General features: G+C 31.5%; 1 protein-coding gene across 1 annotated transcript in view; it reads right to left on the bottom strand.

Moving 5' to 3' along the window:
* Positions 1-642: 642 nt before the first annotated feature.
* Positions 643-16,706, bottom strand: part of LOC142326405 (serine/threonine-protein kinase MAK-like) — a 44,924-nt gene continuing 28,860 nt past the window's right edge. The window contains exons 7-10 of the mRNA XM_075368886.1: positions 14,484-14,657; positions 9,975-10,130; positions 4,853-4,993; positions 643-807 (exon numbers count right to left, since the gene is read on the bottom strand). Of these exons, the coding sequence (XP_075225001.1) occupies positions 795-807; positions 4,853-4,993; positions 9,975-10,130; positions 14,484-14,657 (484 nt within the window). The 3' untranslated portion in view covers positions 643-794. The remainder of the gene's footprint in view (positions 808-4,852; positions 4,994-9,974; positions 10,131-14,483; positions 14,658-16,706) is intronic.

Here is a 16,706-nt window from a genome sequence, read left to right as displayed (position 1 = left end):
AGAGCACTATTGCTCTTTAAACTATAGGGATAAAAAACAATTTTCTTATCCCTTTTTAGGATAAGTGGATTTTACAAACACTTATGGAATGATGTTTACTTAAATACTAGAAATGAATTCTAATTGTAAACAATTTTAATTTAACAAGATGAAATGTTGATCAGTTTCCCTTCCTATCGGTTTGTGTTTTATGCAAATACCACAATGGTTAAAAATGTTTAACGAAACTGAAAATGTATAATCTGTGATTGTTCAGAATGAACATATTTTTTAAAGTAACTGGTTCTATTTAGTGAGAAGCTTAACTTTTTTCTCAGTAACATGTTAACAACTTATTTAAATAGCTAAAAAAAATTGTTACAAGATTCAAGTAATAAGCAAATGTTTCTCCTCCATAAATTGACTGATAACTACGTTTTTTTTTGTATAAACTTCTATAACATATAAATTTTAAAAAAATAAAGTTTTGTAGCTGTATCTGTAATGCATACTACCTGGTATTTATTTACTTTTATTTTTTTATTTCTATTATAAGCATCTGCATGGTAAATTTTAAAGTTTCTTCATGAAATGGAATTTTTCATCTTATTACATTCTAATGGACAGATGTGTTTAGAAAGTAAAAAAAGAAAAAACAAAAAAGACATAAAGTAGTATTTTTAATAAACAAAACAATAAATAAATATGTATATAAGAAAACATAAATATTAGTATATGTACATATTTATATGAAACGATACGAAATTTAAAAATAAGTTTGATTTTTTCAGCAGGATATTTACTTCATAATTTTTTTATTTCAGATACCTGAAACAAAATATTTTGATTAAGACTTAAAAAGTTATTACAAAACTTCACTATGTATATTTAAAATATATTATGTACAGGTAAAAAATTGGTTTGTAATCGAAATATCATGTATGCGGTTTAACTATTAAAATGAAATATATGAAAGATGGTATAGATCTTCATAAAATGTCAAACTTCATTCTTGAATTTAAAACTTGGAAACAGATACTGATTTGTAGATTAACTTGAGATAAAGTTTATCATTTTAAATACTTAGAAATGTGTTTTCAAAAGATTTTTTTTGGGCCTATCGAAAGTCCAGTTCTTTCCTCAACATTATTATAGAAAATAGTAGCCTCAGAATCATTAAGAGACCCGTTTAATGTGTCTTCAAATATACCTAAATAGTACACAAGTACTATAAGGTACCTAGTACTTTTCCAGTAAGTATATTTGATCTGAGTTTTCTTGTTTATTATGTGTATTATTTGATGAACGTAATTATTTTTGAAAGGTATAAACTGCTTTAATCATCAACCAGTAAAGAGTACAAACTGGAAAAACAACTGCTCCTGTCATTTTAAAGTGTGAAATTTATCGAATCTATTTTACTGAACGTGGTTATGGCTGGGAGAATTTTCCAGGGAGCAAGATTCCAGGTTTGTTCTAATACAGTGGGAATATCTCAAGGAAAAGCATACTGGAATCTAGAAAGGTGTGAAGTAAAGTAAAATGCTCCCAGCCATAACCACATTCAGTAAAATAGATTCCATAATTTCACACTTTAGAAATGACAGGAGCAGTTGGGATTCCAGTTTGTACTCTTTACTGGTTGATGATTAAAGCAGTTTATACCTTTCAAAAATAATTACGTTCATCAAATAATACACATAATAAACAAGAAAACTCAGATCAAATATACTTACTGGGAAAGTACTAGGTACCTTATAGTACTTGTGTACTATTTAGGTATATCTGAAGACACATTAAACGGGTCTCTTAATGATTCTGAGGCTACTATTTTCTATAATAATGTTGAGGAAAGAACTGGACTTTCGATAGTCCCAAAAAAAATCTTTTGAAAACACATTTCTAAGTATTTAAAATGATAAACTTTATTTCAAGTTAATCTACAAATCAGTATCTGTTTCCAAGTTTTAAATTCAAGAATGAATATTCCCACTGTATTAGAACAAACCTGCTGAATAAATTAGTATTTTTATTATTTCCTACAATTAATATGCAGTTTAGAAAATCATATAATTTCATAAAAACAGCAAACTTAATGAAAAAATACATTGTAGATCAAATTTCCTTAACACTTAAAAATGAACATAAATATCACTATCTGCATTACAATAAAAGAAAGTGATACATTTATTATTTTGGAAAGATCCTCAAACATACTTCAAGACACTTACAAAGTGATGATGGGTCAGTTTGATTGTTGGCTGGTAATCAAACTGACAGTTTTTGGCATATACCATATTTAACTATTTATGTTTTTATTTTAAATTTCATAAATTTTTTCTTTGGCTGCTTAAGCGGTGGCCAGTCCACTGATCAGAGAGTGCCTAGAGCCGTCTGTTAGATGCAGGTGGAAACCCGGGAATAAGTGGTGGTCCTTTGACCTTTGTGTGCCGCACTTAAAAGTTAGATTCGCTTGGAGTAAATACCAGCGTCGTCTCCTAACCGGGATTATCGTCGACGACATGTTCGCTGAGCATCTGCGGATCTACTGTCCGTAACGAGTATGTTCATGTCATCAAGGAAGCCAAACTCAAGTTTTGGCAAGACTCCATGTGCGAGTTACAGCGCAATCCCTGACAGCTCGCGAAGTCATGTTACCGGCCAAAGCCATTGCACGTGCTGTCCAGTGTTCGATGCGGGTTTGGTGGTCGTGACCACAAAACTTTCCACTTGGAAAGGATCCAAGTGAGGTCAGCAGTTATCGACCCATCAGCCTTGCCGATAATCGACAAGTTGCTTGAAAGGCTGGTTGTGGAATGGCTATGGGTAAGCATCGATACGAACTCACTTCTAAATCGAGGCCAGTATGGCTTCATGAAAGAAGTTGGAACCGAGGATTGCATCTTAAATGCTTTTGCCAAGGTGGAAGGCGCCGACGGTAAATATGTTTTGGCAATTTTTATTGACATAGAGGCAGTATTTCCTTCCTTGTGTTGGAGTTCTGTCTTCTATGAGTTGGAACGCCGCAATGTTCCTGTAGCCCTGCAGGCCGTAGTACGTGACTATTTGTCAGATCAAACGGCTCTGGTTTAAGGATACGCACCTAGTTGTGGAAAAATCCGTCACCAAGGGAAGCCCGCTCTGTTCTCGGACCCTTCTATGGAACCTGGTATACGACTGATTTTTGGGACTAACATTCCCGGAAGGGGTCACGGCCTAGGCTTTTGCCGAAGTCTGTCTCCTGTTGTTAGTTCATGGTAATTCACAACCGCAGCTAGAAGACCGAGCGCAGGCGGCTTTGTCAACCGCAAAGGGCTGGATGAACATTCAAAATTTAAGGATTTCTGTGCCCAAGACAAAGTTTATGCTTCTCAAGGGTGCAGACAAGTTATCATACAGTCGTAACCCCCGTATTAAGTATAAAGGCTGTGTAATCAGTCGAGTTTGAGTTCATACGTGCCTAGGTGTTTTGTTTGATGAGAAGTTGCTGTTTAGCAAACACATTAGGCAAGTAGCGGCGAACGCCATCTCTGTAATACACAAGCTTAGGAGGATTGCTCGAAAGGATTACAGACTGTCGGGCCGTCATTTGTACATGGTGTACCGAGGTGTCTTCGAAAGTATGACCTCTTACGCGGCGTCAGTTTGGCGCGTAGGTTGGAAAGAAATCGAGCACTTATTCAAAATTTAAGGAGTGCCCAGCGCAGAGCCTTAATTGTATGCACTGGTGTTTTTAAAAACACCTACGAAGCTACTACTGTATTGGGGAAGGCTCTTCCAATCGATTTAGTGGTAAAAGTTCGGGTGGTCATGTGGAAATTGCGAAAAGGCAGGGAGGCCGAGGTATTTGGGATGTGGTTTCAAGCCGGGCCTATACCGGATTGGAACGGTGATCTCAATGCACCGGTTCTAAATTTTGAACAGTTGCCCATCTCCCTCCTGCATGGCAGCAAGAATGGCACGCCATGACTAAGGGAAGGTTCTTGTATAGATTTTACAGGATCTGGGGGGTGGGGGGTGGTATGCCTCTCGTTTTTAAGGGCATCAGAAGCCCGAGCGCTCTCCAACTACGTAAATTTAAACCAATATTTGTTTCAGTTCCACCTGGCAGCTGATGAGCTGTGGGGAGGTCCAATTGAACAAATACATGATGTTCGATTGCCCAGCTCTTTGGGTGGGAGGGGGGGTGAGGAGCCAGAACTCAGGTCACTCTGGAACTTAAAGTTCAAGGGGAAAATTGGCCACTCACAAGCGGCAAGTCAATGTAGCGAGAGCCGCATTGTTGGACTGTGTGGGAGTTCCTTGATGTGGTTGCTTTGTTCAACCAACATCAGCTGGCTACCAGCCAGATTAAGTCTCCAAGCGCTTTAATGGTGTACAGGTACTTGCTGGCATTTAGCGTCCTAGGTGTGGCAGCGAATTGCTGTCTCAAAGAAATTAATTTTAATTTATGGATGTCATACATATTTTTAGTAGTTGACGGGGTGTACATACCCATTTTAGCAATTATATGACAAATGGGCGGTTAAGACATGTAAGCTAGTGGTGTATGGCACTGCGCTTAGTCTGCTTACGCTGTTAGGTAAGCTCTAGGAGCTATTCAGGATACTGGTCGCTAAACTGTTTGAGGCTCAGTAGCCATTTGTGGCACAGACATTTTGGTCATATGCTTTAAGGTGACCGAATGGGGTGGTAGTGGGAGAAATGCTAAGCAAACCAAATAATTGGCTGCATGAAATTATTAATTGTCAATTTGAGAGCCTAAACTGATTACCAGTGGTGATAAACAGTGATGTAGTTACATTTGACCTTAATCTAACTCAAAAAATTTAGTTCCTTACACTAAATAATATATGAAAATAATTTTACTTACTTGGCAGCCCAGTCAGTACGCCCTTTCACTTTCGTTTGTGAAGTATTTACATTATTTAAAGTAAGTGAACTAATTCCTGGATATATGTAATTTAAATTTAATTCTTGCCTAGTTGCAAGAGGTTTCTTTTGATGTTGCTCTCTGAAATAAAAAGTAAGTCTTCAATATATTTACCTGCTTTAGCATAAACTAATGTAATACATCATTTAATTGGTTACATAGCCTATTACCTTTATTTTAATTTAAAAATAAGATAAAAATTCAGCAAGATTGTATTCTGCAAATTTCTGCTGAAAGAATTCGAAATTAGAACAAACATGTTTAGATAATTGCTAATAATTTGGCATTAATTGAAGTACAATCCAAAAGCATTTGAAAATGCAATGAAAAAACTGCATTTTGTTGTGTTATTTTCAGTTTTCTTTTCAATCTGACCCCAATTTTTTTTTGCTTTTAATGCATTTACTCAACCCTACATCACATTAAAAAATTGTTTAATTATATGTTTTACTACTATATTTTTATTGAATTACTTTTAAAGAATTTTATTTTCTCATTCATAAATCCATGTTTGATACAGATCAAAAAGTATTTTCAATAAATTTTCAAAATTCTGAAAATATTCTACGAGAGTCATAAGTTTAAAAAAAAACTTGTGCAAAATTAATTAACACATATATTTTAGATATTGCTATTGACTGTCAAGAAAAAATCAAAAAAATTAGTTGCAATTTTGATTCGGGCAGATTCAGTTATTCTCAAGACAAATCCATCATAATCTTTTTTTTTCTTCATTATAAAGAAGTAACTTCATTTCAAAGCCGAGTGTATATAACATATTGTTTCGATGAAGTAGACCCGAAATATTATTTAGTTTTTAACAAGACAATCTTGTAAAGAGATATGTCTTGTTGGAAAAAAGACTTGTCCAACACAAGCAGTTACCAATTTTTTCCCAGTGTTATGTAGGAAATTAATGGAATATATTAGTGATGTAATGATTCATGTTAGTCAGTTGTTAACATTATACAGAACTACAAATTTTTAATTACAATTTAACTAAATTTATTACAATTTTTTTTCTACTAAATGTCATTAAGACAGATCTGAAGTGCAACTGAAAATGTTATTTGAGAAATGGAAGCTTGAAAATTATTTCAAGTTAAACTGGTTCAAACTGTCATTAAAAATCAGTTTGATAAAGGATGTAACTCAAGGATAGTACAGGTAGTAATTTTAATTTTAGACACAGTTAAATTAGTCCATAAATATCAGTTCTCTAGGTACTCATTATCTTCAAATTTTTAGCAAAATAGTATTGGTGCTACTTTAGTATGCAGTCTAGCAACCTTGTGACATCTACCACTAAAGTACAGTTGCTGCCAAGTAACAGTGAGTTTGGAATGGTGACAGTTATTACCCAACGTAAAAACATGTTCCCTTAACTCTTAGTAATCCCCCTTACCAAGTAATTATTTATTTTTAACAAATAAATGCAACAATTTTGAAATGAAATACAAGTCAGGTAATTTTGAATTGTACAGTGTAAAGTGTAATAACAGATAACAAAATATTATCTATTACTAATAACATGGTAAATATCGCGATGGATGGTTATTACTGTAATTTTAATTACTTACTGGAAAAAGAATTATCTGTTTAATTGCTTCCATTCGGTTTTTTACCTTTCACAAAAGATCTAAATTCAGGCATAATTATTCACACGTGAACAAACTGTCTTAAAAAATTTGAAACATAAACCACGATAAAAAATTTTTACAATATCATATCGCGCATTAATTGACTATGTAACAAAATACACGCCAAAAGAACTGTACCAAGAGCAGAACCACAGAACTGAACTTTATACACATGGAAAAGCAAATGTGAAATAAAATTAAAATAATTATTTTGTATTTGAAGCATGATGTCACTTTCTTAATGCTGTAAACACACAAAAATACATTGCTTTGTAAACAACAGTTGCATCATGTTTATGCTACTAAGAGATGACCTAATCGTGAATTGAACTTTCACAAAATGATTTTAAGAGATTACTACAAAAATGTTGCGGGTGGTGAAGAAAAGGCTATCACCTTTTTAAGGCAAAATAATTTGTTGGATAACAAGTTATTATTTAATAGACTATCACCATGTGGGTGTGAAATGGCAAGCAGCCATAAACAAGATCGTGGGGGTGAATTCTGACTTGTTTTCTGTTGCTGGCAAAAACAATGTTAAGCTACTCGGTCAGTGCGCAGTAACAATGCTTTCTTCCTTTTCACAGACTTGAATAAGTATCTGAACTGCAACCTGAGGATGTACAAAATTTTGGAAATAGTTCTATTCTCTTCATGATGAACATCCCCAAATCTACTGCTACATCTTTGAGCAGTTAATCATTATTGATTGTAAATCAACAAACAATAACTGGTATAATATGTGTCACAAAGTGTGCACGAGTTTACTGCATGTTAGCCTTCATATAATTGTTGCCACAGATCGCCTGATCCAAATCAACAAGGCAAGGTTTGCAGGAAGGCCTATGTACAAAAGGAATAGCATGTTGAATGGTCTGAACTGAAAGACAGTGATGCTAAAGTTGAAAAAAACAGTAATGAAGAAGGTATGTTTGTAGCTCTTCTCCTTTATGTTCATTGTTTTTTCGTGAATGAGTTTTACTTTCTTGGCGACAGTTTAGCTATGTGATTTTTGTGACGGTAGACTACATACTAAAGTAGCACCATAGTATTAATCACATTTAAAAACAAATTTTCTGATGCATTTGTTGTTCATGGTTTTCCGATCTCAACATTTTAGTTGTACACATTAAAAATTTATTGCTAAACTTACAAAAGTTGTAAGTTAAATTGATTTTATTTCTTATAATAAAGTAGTATCTTAATCAATTATGACAATTGTAATTGTTTTGTATGTATGTGTAATAATCATGTTTTTCACTGAACTGAAATTAATTTGATTTCTTCTGGGGAAATTGAATGCTTACAATTTGATGGTATATTTAATTTATGCTGGAAATTATCAGGTATTTTAAAAATTATTCTGAATTTGAAAGCAGATCATGAAGTGAATGTGAAAATTATATTGTGGCTTCAGTATTATAAAAGTTTTATAAAAAGATTTTGGTACACTAAACAGTTACCAAAGTGAAATAATAAACAGTAAATACTCAACAACCATTGAAAAAATTAAAAAGTAGTGGTGACTTTCTTAATTTTGTAATGAAATCTTTCCACCCCATAAAAAAATTATTTTTAAATTAAAAACTAATTGTCACACTTGTAGAAGTCACATTACTTTATTTCAGTAATGAATTTTACCGAATTCAGGTTTTTATTAATGAAGTTCAAAGATATATAAATAATAACTGAAATTCATTACAATTTCCTCTCGTTTTGAAATGTCCACCAAAGTATAACTTTAGTACCCATAAATCATATTTTACACCAGTAATTAACTATTAAATTACAATAAAATTAGTGATAACCGAATTGCTTAAAATTCATATATTTGGAGGAAGTAGTTTCTGAAAATATTTTTTTGCAAAATAAAAAATGCAGTATAGTTGTAACAGACCTCAGCATTAAAATACGAGGTCTATTCAAAGAAATAAGTAGACTGTTTGAATTGCTCGAGTCCAGTTGGTTCCAGTCAAATCCGCTTGGCGTCGCCATGTTCATACAGATCAGCTGTTTACAACGCAGTTTTTTGATTGCAAATATCATTATTGGTTGCTTAGCTACGCGTTTGTTTGTGAAGTATTTTTTTCATTTGGCGGATTTTAGAATGAGTGACTTGATCGAGCAAAGAGTTTCTGTGAAATTTTGAGTTAAAATCGGAAAATCTGCGAGTAAAACTTATGCTCAAAACGGCTTTCAGCGACGTTGCTATGAAGCGTGTGACATGTTTTAAGTGGCATGGACGTTTCTGTCGATTGAAGACGATGAGCGTCCTGGATGTCCTTCCACGTCAACTGACGATTCACACATAGACAAAATCAACATCCTGGTTCGGGCAAATCGACGTCTGACCATCAGAGAGCTTGCTGAAGAGTGGGATATCAATGGATCATGTTACGATTTTGACCGAAAAATTGAAGATGCACCGCGTTGCTGCGAAATTTGTTCCACGCCTGATGATGGACGACCAAAAAGCAAATCGCGTCCAGGCTTGTCAAGAATTGCTTGAACGTTCAGAAGAAGATGAAAAGTTCTTATCGAGAATCATAACAGGTGATGAATTTGGGTGTACGGTTATGACATAGAGACAAAGGTTCAATCGTTCCAGTGGGTGGGTGAAACATTTCCCAGATCAAAAAAAGGTTACCAAGTTCGTTCCAATGTGAAGGTGATGTTGACAGTTTTTTTGATGCTCAGGGCATAGTCCACCACGAGTACCTTCTCTCCAAGGCTCCACAGTGAACCAGACTTACTATATTGAAGTTCTCAACGTCTGCGGGAAGCTATCCGGCGGAAGGCCGGAAATGTGGAAAAGTGGTGACTGATTTTTTCATCACGATAACCCTTCAGCCCTCAGAACTCGTGCGTTTTTGACCAAACACTCGATCACTGTTTGTTCTTCCCCACCCACCCAATTCATCTGACTTCGCTCCTTGTGACTTCTTCTTGTTCCCCAACTCAAAAGACCTTTGAAAGGAAGAAGATGTGAGATGATTCCTGAGATTGAGGCAAATGCGACGAAGGAACTGAAGAACATCACAAAAGAAACATTCCAGGACTGTTTCCAAAAGTGGAAACACCGTTCGATAAGTGTGTGCGTCAGGGAGAAGAGTACTTTGAAGGGGATCCAGACAAGTAACTTCTAAAAGTGCATTTTGTTTTATGATGTTGGTCTACATATTTTTTGAACAGACCTTTGTATAACAGATAAACACTCAGTGTGGCGCATAGGATTATTATAATAAATTAATGATTGTTTATAGAAACAAGCACAACTTATTCCTCTAAACTATATATATATATATATATATATATATATATATATAAATAATTTATTAAAATAAATATGAAAAAGATGCTTTTGAACTAGTCTTAAATGAAATCTAAAGTAGAAAACAAATATGAAATTTAAAAAACCATACTCATTGAGAATAGTAGTTGATTTTCCTGCCACATATCTAGCAACAGAAAGATAGTGTTGTTTAGCACTTATTCTACTTTTTTTTTGACCTTCATTATTGCACCAGTATCGATTTTCTTTCATTTTCTTGATATCAGATTGTGTTACAGATTTAGTTCTGGAAAATAAATAATATTTACCTTTAACATTATTATAGTAGAAAATTTTAATCTAAAAACATTTTATAAAAAGTAAGCGTTAAAAATATAGATTTATTTTAAATACTATTTTAAGATTAAAAATATTGTCCCTATTTCATTATGATTTATTTTTTAAGTTTAAGTGGAACATAATTTTAAGTATAGATGCAAATGAAACTACGAAATATTTAGAGCAAGAAAATCAGTTTTTTTGATGTCATTATGTAATATCACTAATTAATTAATTATTAACAAATTTATTATTGTATAAATAGTTATCCCTCCTATGTAATATTATATATCTCTATCATCTAACAGGAAAACTGGCCATAAAAGATATTATAAACAGCAGTTTTCTTTTATCTATTTTAAAGAGTATATCATTAATCAATTAACATATAGTAGCATGCAATTTAATCCGATGTTATTTAGTAAAAGTAACTTTATTTAGAAAACAAATCATACCTGTACAATTTGTGAATATCTACTAATTAATATGTCCTCCTTTATTCTTAATCACGTCATATACACGATTTGGCATCGCTTCAACAAGGGTACTATACATTTTTTTGATTTCTTTATCGTGAAACCATACCGATAATTTAATGAGGTCAGTTTTTGTGGTACAATTAATTTTTGAGAGTCATTTTTGACAATTGCTCAAAGATTTTCAAATAGGTTTAACTCTAGGGAGTTGCCTAGTCATGGGTGCACCTTAATGCTTCATATTTTTAAAAATTTGTTCATTTTTCTGACAGCATAGCATGGTGCCAAATTTTGTGGGAACAAATGTAGGAATTTTTTTTGAAGTTGTGTTACAATCCTTTCCTTCAGAATCTTGATATATCTATCACTTTTCAACATATCATCTGCTGTAAGTACAACAAGGGCCTTCAAATATGAAACAATCCCAAAACATTTTTTTTGGGTATGTTTAATTGATTGTTCGATGTGAGTCAATGTATTTTTATCTGATGCTTTTCTAATGCGTGGAACCCTTTGTCCCTGGACAGAAAAATGTGATTTGTCAGACAACATAACATTTTTCCAGAGTTCTTTAATCCAGTTAATATAAACTGGATAAATAAACTAATTTTTCTGTCAAAGGATTCTGGGGATGAAACAGTTTGTCAAAGCTATCTTAATGTAAATATATGTGTTAGCACAGGTATCAAATTGTTGGTTAGTACTCCAACTTTCCAGCACAGCATGTGTATTCCGATTTATTAAGTGATTTATCAAGCAGGCATATACCACAAATCCTCACCATTGAACCAACCTCTGTAAGAACTGTAATAACTTTTTCCTACTGTCAAAGTCACCTGTTATGAGATGCTACCTTAGATTCAAATACAACAAAAATTAATGGTTGAATTCAGTGTTCCCCATTTTATCAGATAAGAAACCATTGTCATAGTACTGTTAATATAAGTAAATCTTTCATCAACCTGACTAAAGTATGTTAATTTATTTTTTACAATTTATGAAGCTCAGCTGATACATTTTGTATACTAATGTGCTACATGGAGACAAACGGTACTATCAAGTTGGGTGTGGTAGCTAAAATCCCCTTCTACAAACCTGCGATAATGCGTAGAAATCTGTTTACCGGTTTGTTTTTGGTAGCAGTTAAAATGGAGTCAAGTACGGCCAGTATTTCAACATGGTTAAAACAGCTTGCAGTGATAAAATTTTTAACAGCGGAATATGTGAATCCCTATAAATATTTTTCATAGTTTAAAAGTGGGTTACTGTGATAGTGAAACTGTTGACAGAAGTACTGTGAATAAGTGGGCGTTGAAATTTTGCTAATGTGTAGCTGGTAAAGCGACAATTGAGGATTCATCTCGCAGCAGATGACCAGTTTCTGTGACTGATGAGAAACATCAAAAGAAGGTGGACGATTTGCTTTAAGTGACCAGCAAATCATCCAGCAATGCATTGCTATTCAGTTAGGCATATCTAAATAGTTGGCTCCGTGCAACTTCCACTTCTTCCCTCATCACAAGAGGGATCTCAAAGGTAATCATTACACCACCAATGATGAGGTGAAAGAAGCTGTGGCCACTTGGATCTGATAAAGACCGCCAGAATTTTTCAGCGACGGAATGCAAAAACTTGTCACATGTTGGGTAAACTTTATCAGTGTAAACGGGGATTATATTGAAAAATAAATACTTTTGTAGCTAAGGTATTGTATTTTTATCATTTTTTATTTCATTCCTATGCTATGCATATATGTGCAAAATTTATCAGTTGAGCCTTGTAACTAACTTAATTTATTAAATCAAAATATATTAAAGTATGCTTCTAAAAAAATCTTTTCAAATCTGTTATACAACTTCATTAATGCTAGTGCAGGTGATGTATTGCTAATAGTGAATATTTTGAATCTGGAATCTCCTTTGTATGTTTTATATATATTCTTTAGTTTATAGTTTTTATCAAATTTAGTACTTTTATATAAATTTTATGTTAATTTCACGGTTTTTTCGATACTATCTAAAATCTTTTTATTGTTACTAATTTACATATTAAATGCAGTTCAGTACATATGAAATAATTTACAAAGGTTGATGATTCTGTTGTGGGTAGTGTTTGTATGTATTCTTTATATCTGTGGTTGAATATATATCATCAGTAATGTTTTTTTAGTTTAGTCATAGTTAATTTGGATTATTTCTGACTTGTTGCATTTTAGACAAGTAGTTTATTAGTTAATCATAAAATTAATTATGAGGGTTCAAATAAATAATCTTCTTTCCTGAAAATTTTGTGTAAATATTGGTTGCTATTTGTTAGCATTGTATATTTACTGCTGTCATTATTCAGTGACTGGAGGAATATTGTTCCTGTTAATATATTGTTTCCTGGACAGAAAGGTGTGTGCTTTGCTTTAGTGTTGCTTTTAGTGTATGCTTTACACTACTTGTCCCAGACTTTTTTATAGTTAATATGAAAAGATCTGAGAACAGAACTGGTCAGTTGCTTTCTATGCAAGTAGTGATTAACCATGATTAATAATAATAATAATTAAAATAGCAAAAAATTGTTAACTATTAAATAAATTGCACTTGCAAAATATTTTTAAAGTAATCTCGAATTCATTTCTACAATTCTGTTTTATGCCATTCCGTTAATCCTTTTTTTTTTACATTGAATAAGAATTCAATTAAAACAATGGTTAATCAGTACATATAAAAGTTTGTAATTATTGTGATTGTAAAGATTCAATATTTTTTTGGCATAATTTCAATTATATTATTTGATCAAACTGATTTCCCAATGTATGATGTTTAAAAACCAGGTAGTCTTTGGTCTCTTGTGCTTTTTTTTGTAATAATTTTAACCTCTTCATTACAAATAAGAATCTTGCAGTGCATGTTGTCACAGGAAATGTATTTAGTATTTTCAAAAGCTTATAATCCCATAATTCTAAGTTGTATAACAGATGAAGGAAAGGGCAATATAATATTGTTCTGCTTACATATTGTTAATAGAATAAACCAATTCTAAAATAAAAATAAAAATATTGAGCTGTAAGGATTCGATTCTATTAATTTCAAACATTTTATTCTTAAGAATTTACAACTTAACAATTATAATTCTAGATTAGAACATTTAAATTAACTGCAACAATGTAAGTTTTTTTACATTGTCTAACATTATTTCTCTGTGTGGCTATGGATTCCAAGAAACAAAAATGAGAAAATTTATTATTTTGTAGAAGGTAGGGAAATTTCCAGTTGCTCTTAAAAGTATTACAAAGTTCCTTTTTCTTAATAATGGTTGTCCATTACACCTATGAGGAAACCTCTGACAGTTGCAGGTTAATGTTTCAGATTCCATAATTTGCCACATTAAAGTTATAGAATTTACTCTGATTGCAATAAATTCTATATTTATTAATAAAATAGATAGGACAGCATATGACTGTTAAAAAGTTTCACACTTGCTTATCTTAATGTTGTATTAGGTTTTACACTTCCTGTTCAATTTCTTCTCCTTAATTGATCAACAGTCATAATAAAAACTAGGATAATGATATTATCTTATATCTAACCATGATTTATCATTTAATGTAATTATACCATTCATAATTTATATTAAATATTTATCTTTTTTTAAAATAAATATTTATTCAAATATCGCTTTCACTTTGAAGGATGTCCAGACTTTATTTGAATATTTTGACTATATTTGAATTTCCATATCCTTTGAAGGATATGGAAATTATTTTTAATTTTAATGGAAATTAATTAAAAATGTACAATAATATTACTAATACTTGCATAAATAAACAGATAAAAAATTACATGTTTAATACTTACCCTAAAATTCCAGAAAAATCTTTTTCATCTGTTATGACTTGCGTAGATTTTACCGCTGGTGCTAATTTTATTGTACTTTGTGCTGATGGATTATGTTGATTTATAGCTAAACGATCAATTTCATTAAATGAATTAATTCCGCTGAGTCTCTGACCAACTTGGAAGTATGGTTGTCTATAAATGGAATATTAGATTATAACTTAAGCTTATTATTTTTAATCTTCTTTTTAAAAGAATTACTCATTAATAAATGTTATACTACCTCAATTACTTTTGTTTTAAAATAACTTAATCTTAAGTTTTTTAAGCATGGCACAGTTGATATATATTATTATTTATGTATAAATAAATTGTCTCCCTCCAACCACTAATATTCATAACAACTGCGACCTTCTTACATAACAGACATGACTAACTTTATATTATGACAACCAGTTATGAATTTAACATTTTATAAACTTACATTCTACATTCTTTAATTTTAACGATCTCAAATTGAAGAATAACTTTTCCTAAGGATGGTCGAATGACTGAAACTGCTAGAAAAAAGAACAGAGATGAATTGTTTGTGAGGTTGAATTTCATTTTATTTATATATAAATATTCATTTTATTTATATATAAATAACTTAATCTTTGTTAATCAATATGCAAAAAAGTAGAATTATTGTTAAATGTTTTCTGTTAAACTTAGATACATTCTCACACATATGTTACCAGTGGTTATTTTTATGATGGAAATAGCAGACGTGATCTTCTTATTGCCTTAAATATATCGTTTATTGAACAGTTTCCCAATTTTAAGAGTACTAGTATTTAATTATGTATAATTTTCTTCAACATAATATTAAAGCAATACTTTAAGAACTGTATTTATTGTATGAATTGAAGACTGAAATTCATTATTTTTTTTAATTTTACAAACGTAAAACTTTTATTTTGTGAATGTAATAATTTTCTTTTTCAATTAAATATGAACTTTTTTTTAGATCTGATATAAAATTAATTAGAATAATTTATGATAACTAAAAAAGGTGAGCCTATGTCCCATCGCAAAAACTTTCTTGTGTTGTGATTTTTTAACGCAGCTCTAACCCCAATGTTTTTTTTTTTTTTTTATCCCCAAAACACAAATATAATTTTAGATGAATTGTTCATATCAAGAAGTATAAATCGTTCTTGCACTGCACACAGCCACCCGATGCACCACTATTAGTCCGCTCTGCGCCAATATCAGCTAAAATAAAAATGTGAGCACATACAACAAACAAACCAATGCACTTTCCTTTTTTATGGAGAATGAAGTGGTTTTGTAAATGTTGTAATTTATGATGTATCTAAAAGGTAGTTAAATTATTGGAAGAAATTTGGCAATGATTAGTAAAGGTTTTCATCAAGAAAAATAATCATTTATTAAATTTTTTTATTATCATTTATTAGGTTTTTGCTTTTCTTTACTATCTACTGATATTGGCAAAAGTAACAAGATCTGAAATTTAACTTTTGAGATAATACTAAAAGAAAAAATAGTCATATTTACAATGCAAGAATAAAAAAAATATATATAAATTTAATTGATTTCATCAAATACAAATAGCTATAAAATAGAAACAACAATGATTAAATTTCATTTATTGGAATAAAAAAAGTTACCAATTTGCTTACTGGCTTTTTTTCTGCCATAGTTTCTTTTGTTCCCCTATCAGCTTAGACTTAAGAGTTTGTTCTGTAGAACAGTATTAATTTCATTTAAGACAGGATTGGTTTCAAAAAGAGGCTAGAACAGCCTCTTTTTATTTATTTATTTTTATTTTTTATTCCCTCTAAAACTAACGTGAGGACCTGAACGGTCCTCACGTTAGTTTTAGAGGGAACTTGAAAAGATTAAAATCACATACATGGCATTTGTAGATATGTAGAATGAAATAAATATTCATAATTTTAAGAAAATTTATGGAATACATAGGAAGATAACTTATTTTTCAAGAATCAGGTTGCAATTATAACATTAATAGTTGTACTTATAGGTTGAGTTATGAAGATGATGAAAAAAGATAAGCTCTAATTCTGAGATGAGTAAGATAAGTTGTACATACAATGCACAGATTTATTGCTAGAAGAGAAATTTATTTTAGAAAGCCTAAAAAACGATATGAAATGTAATTATTAGGAGGAATTAAATATTAAGATGTTGATGTAGACAACAAAATTATAAAATATGGAT

This window comes from Lycorma delicatula, chromosome 6 (assembly GCF_047948215.1).
Source record: "Lycorma delicatula isolate Av1 chromosome 6, ASM4794821v1, whole genome shotgun sequence".
NCBI classification, from domain to species: Eukaryota; Metazoa; Arthropoda; class Insecta; order Hemiptera; family Fulgoridae; genus Lycorma; species Lycorma delicatula.
This window is presented reverse-complemented; position numbering and strand designations above follow the sequence as displayed.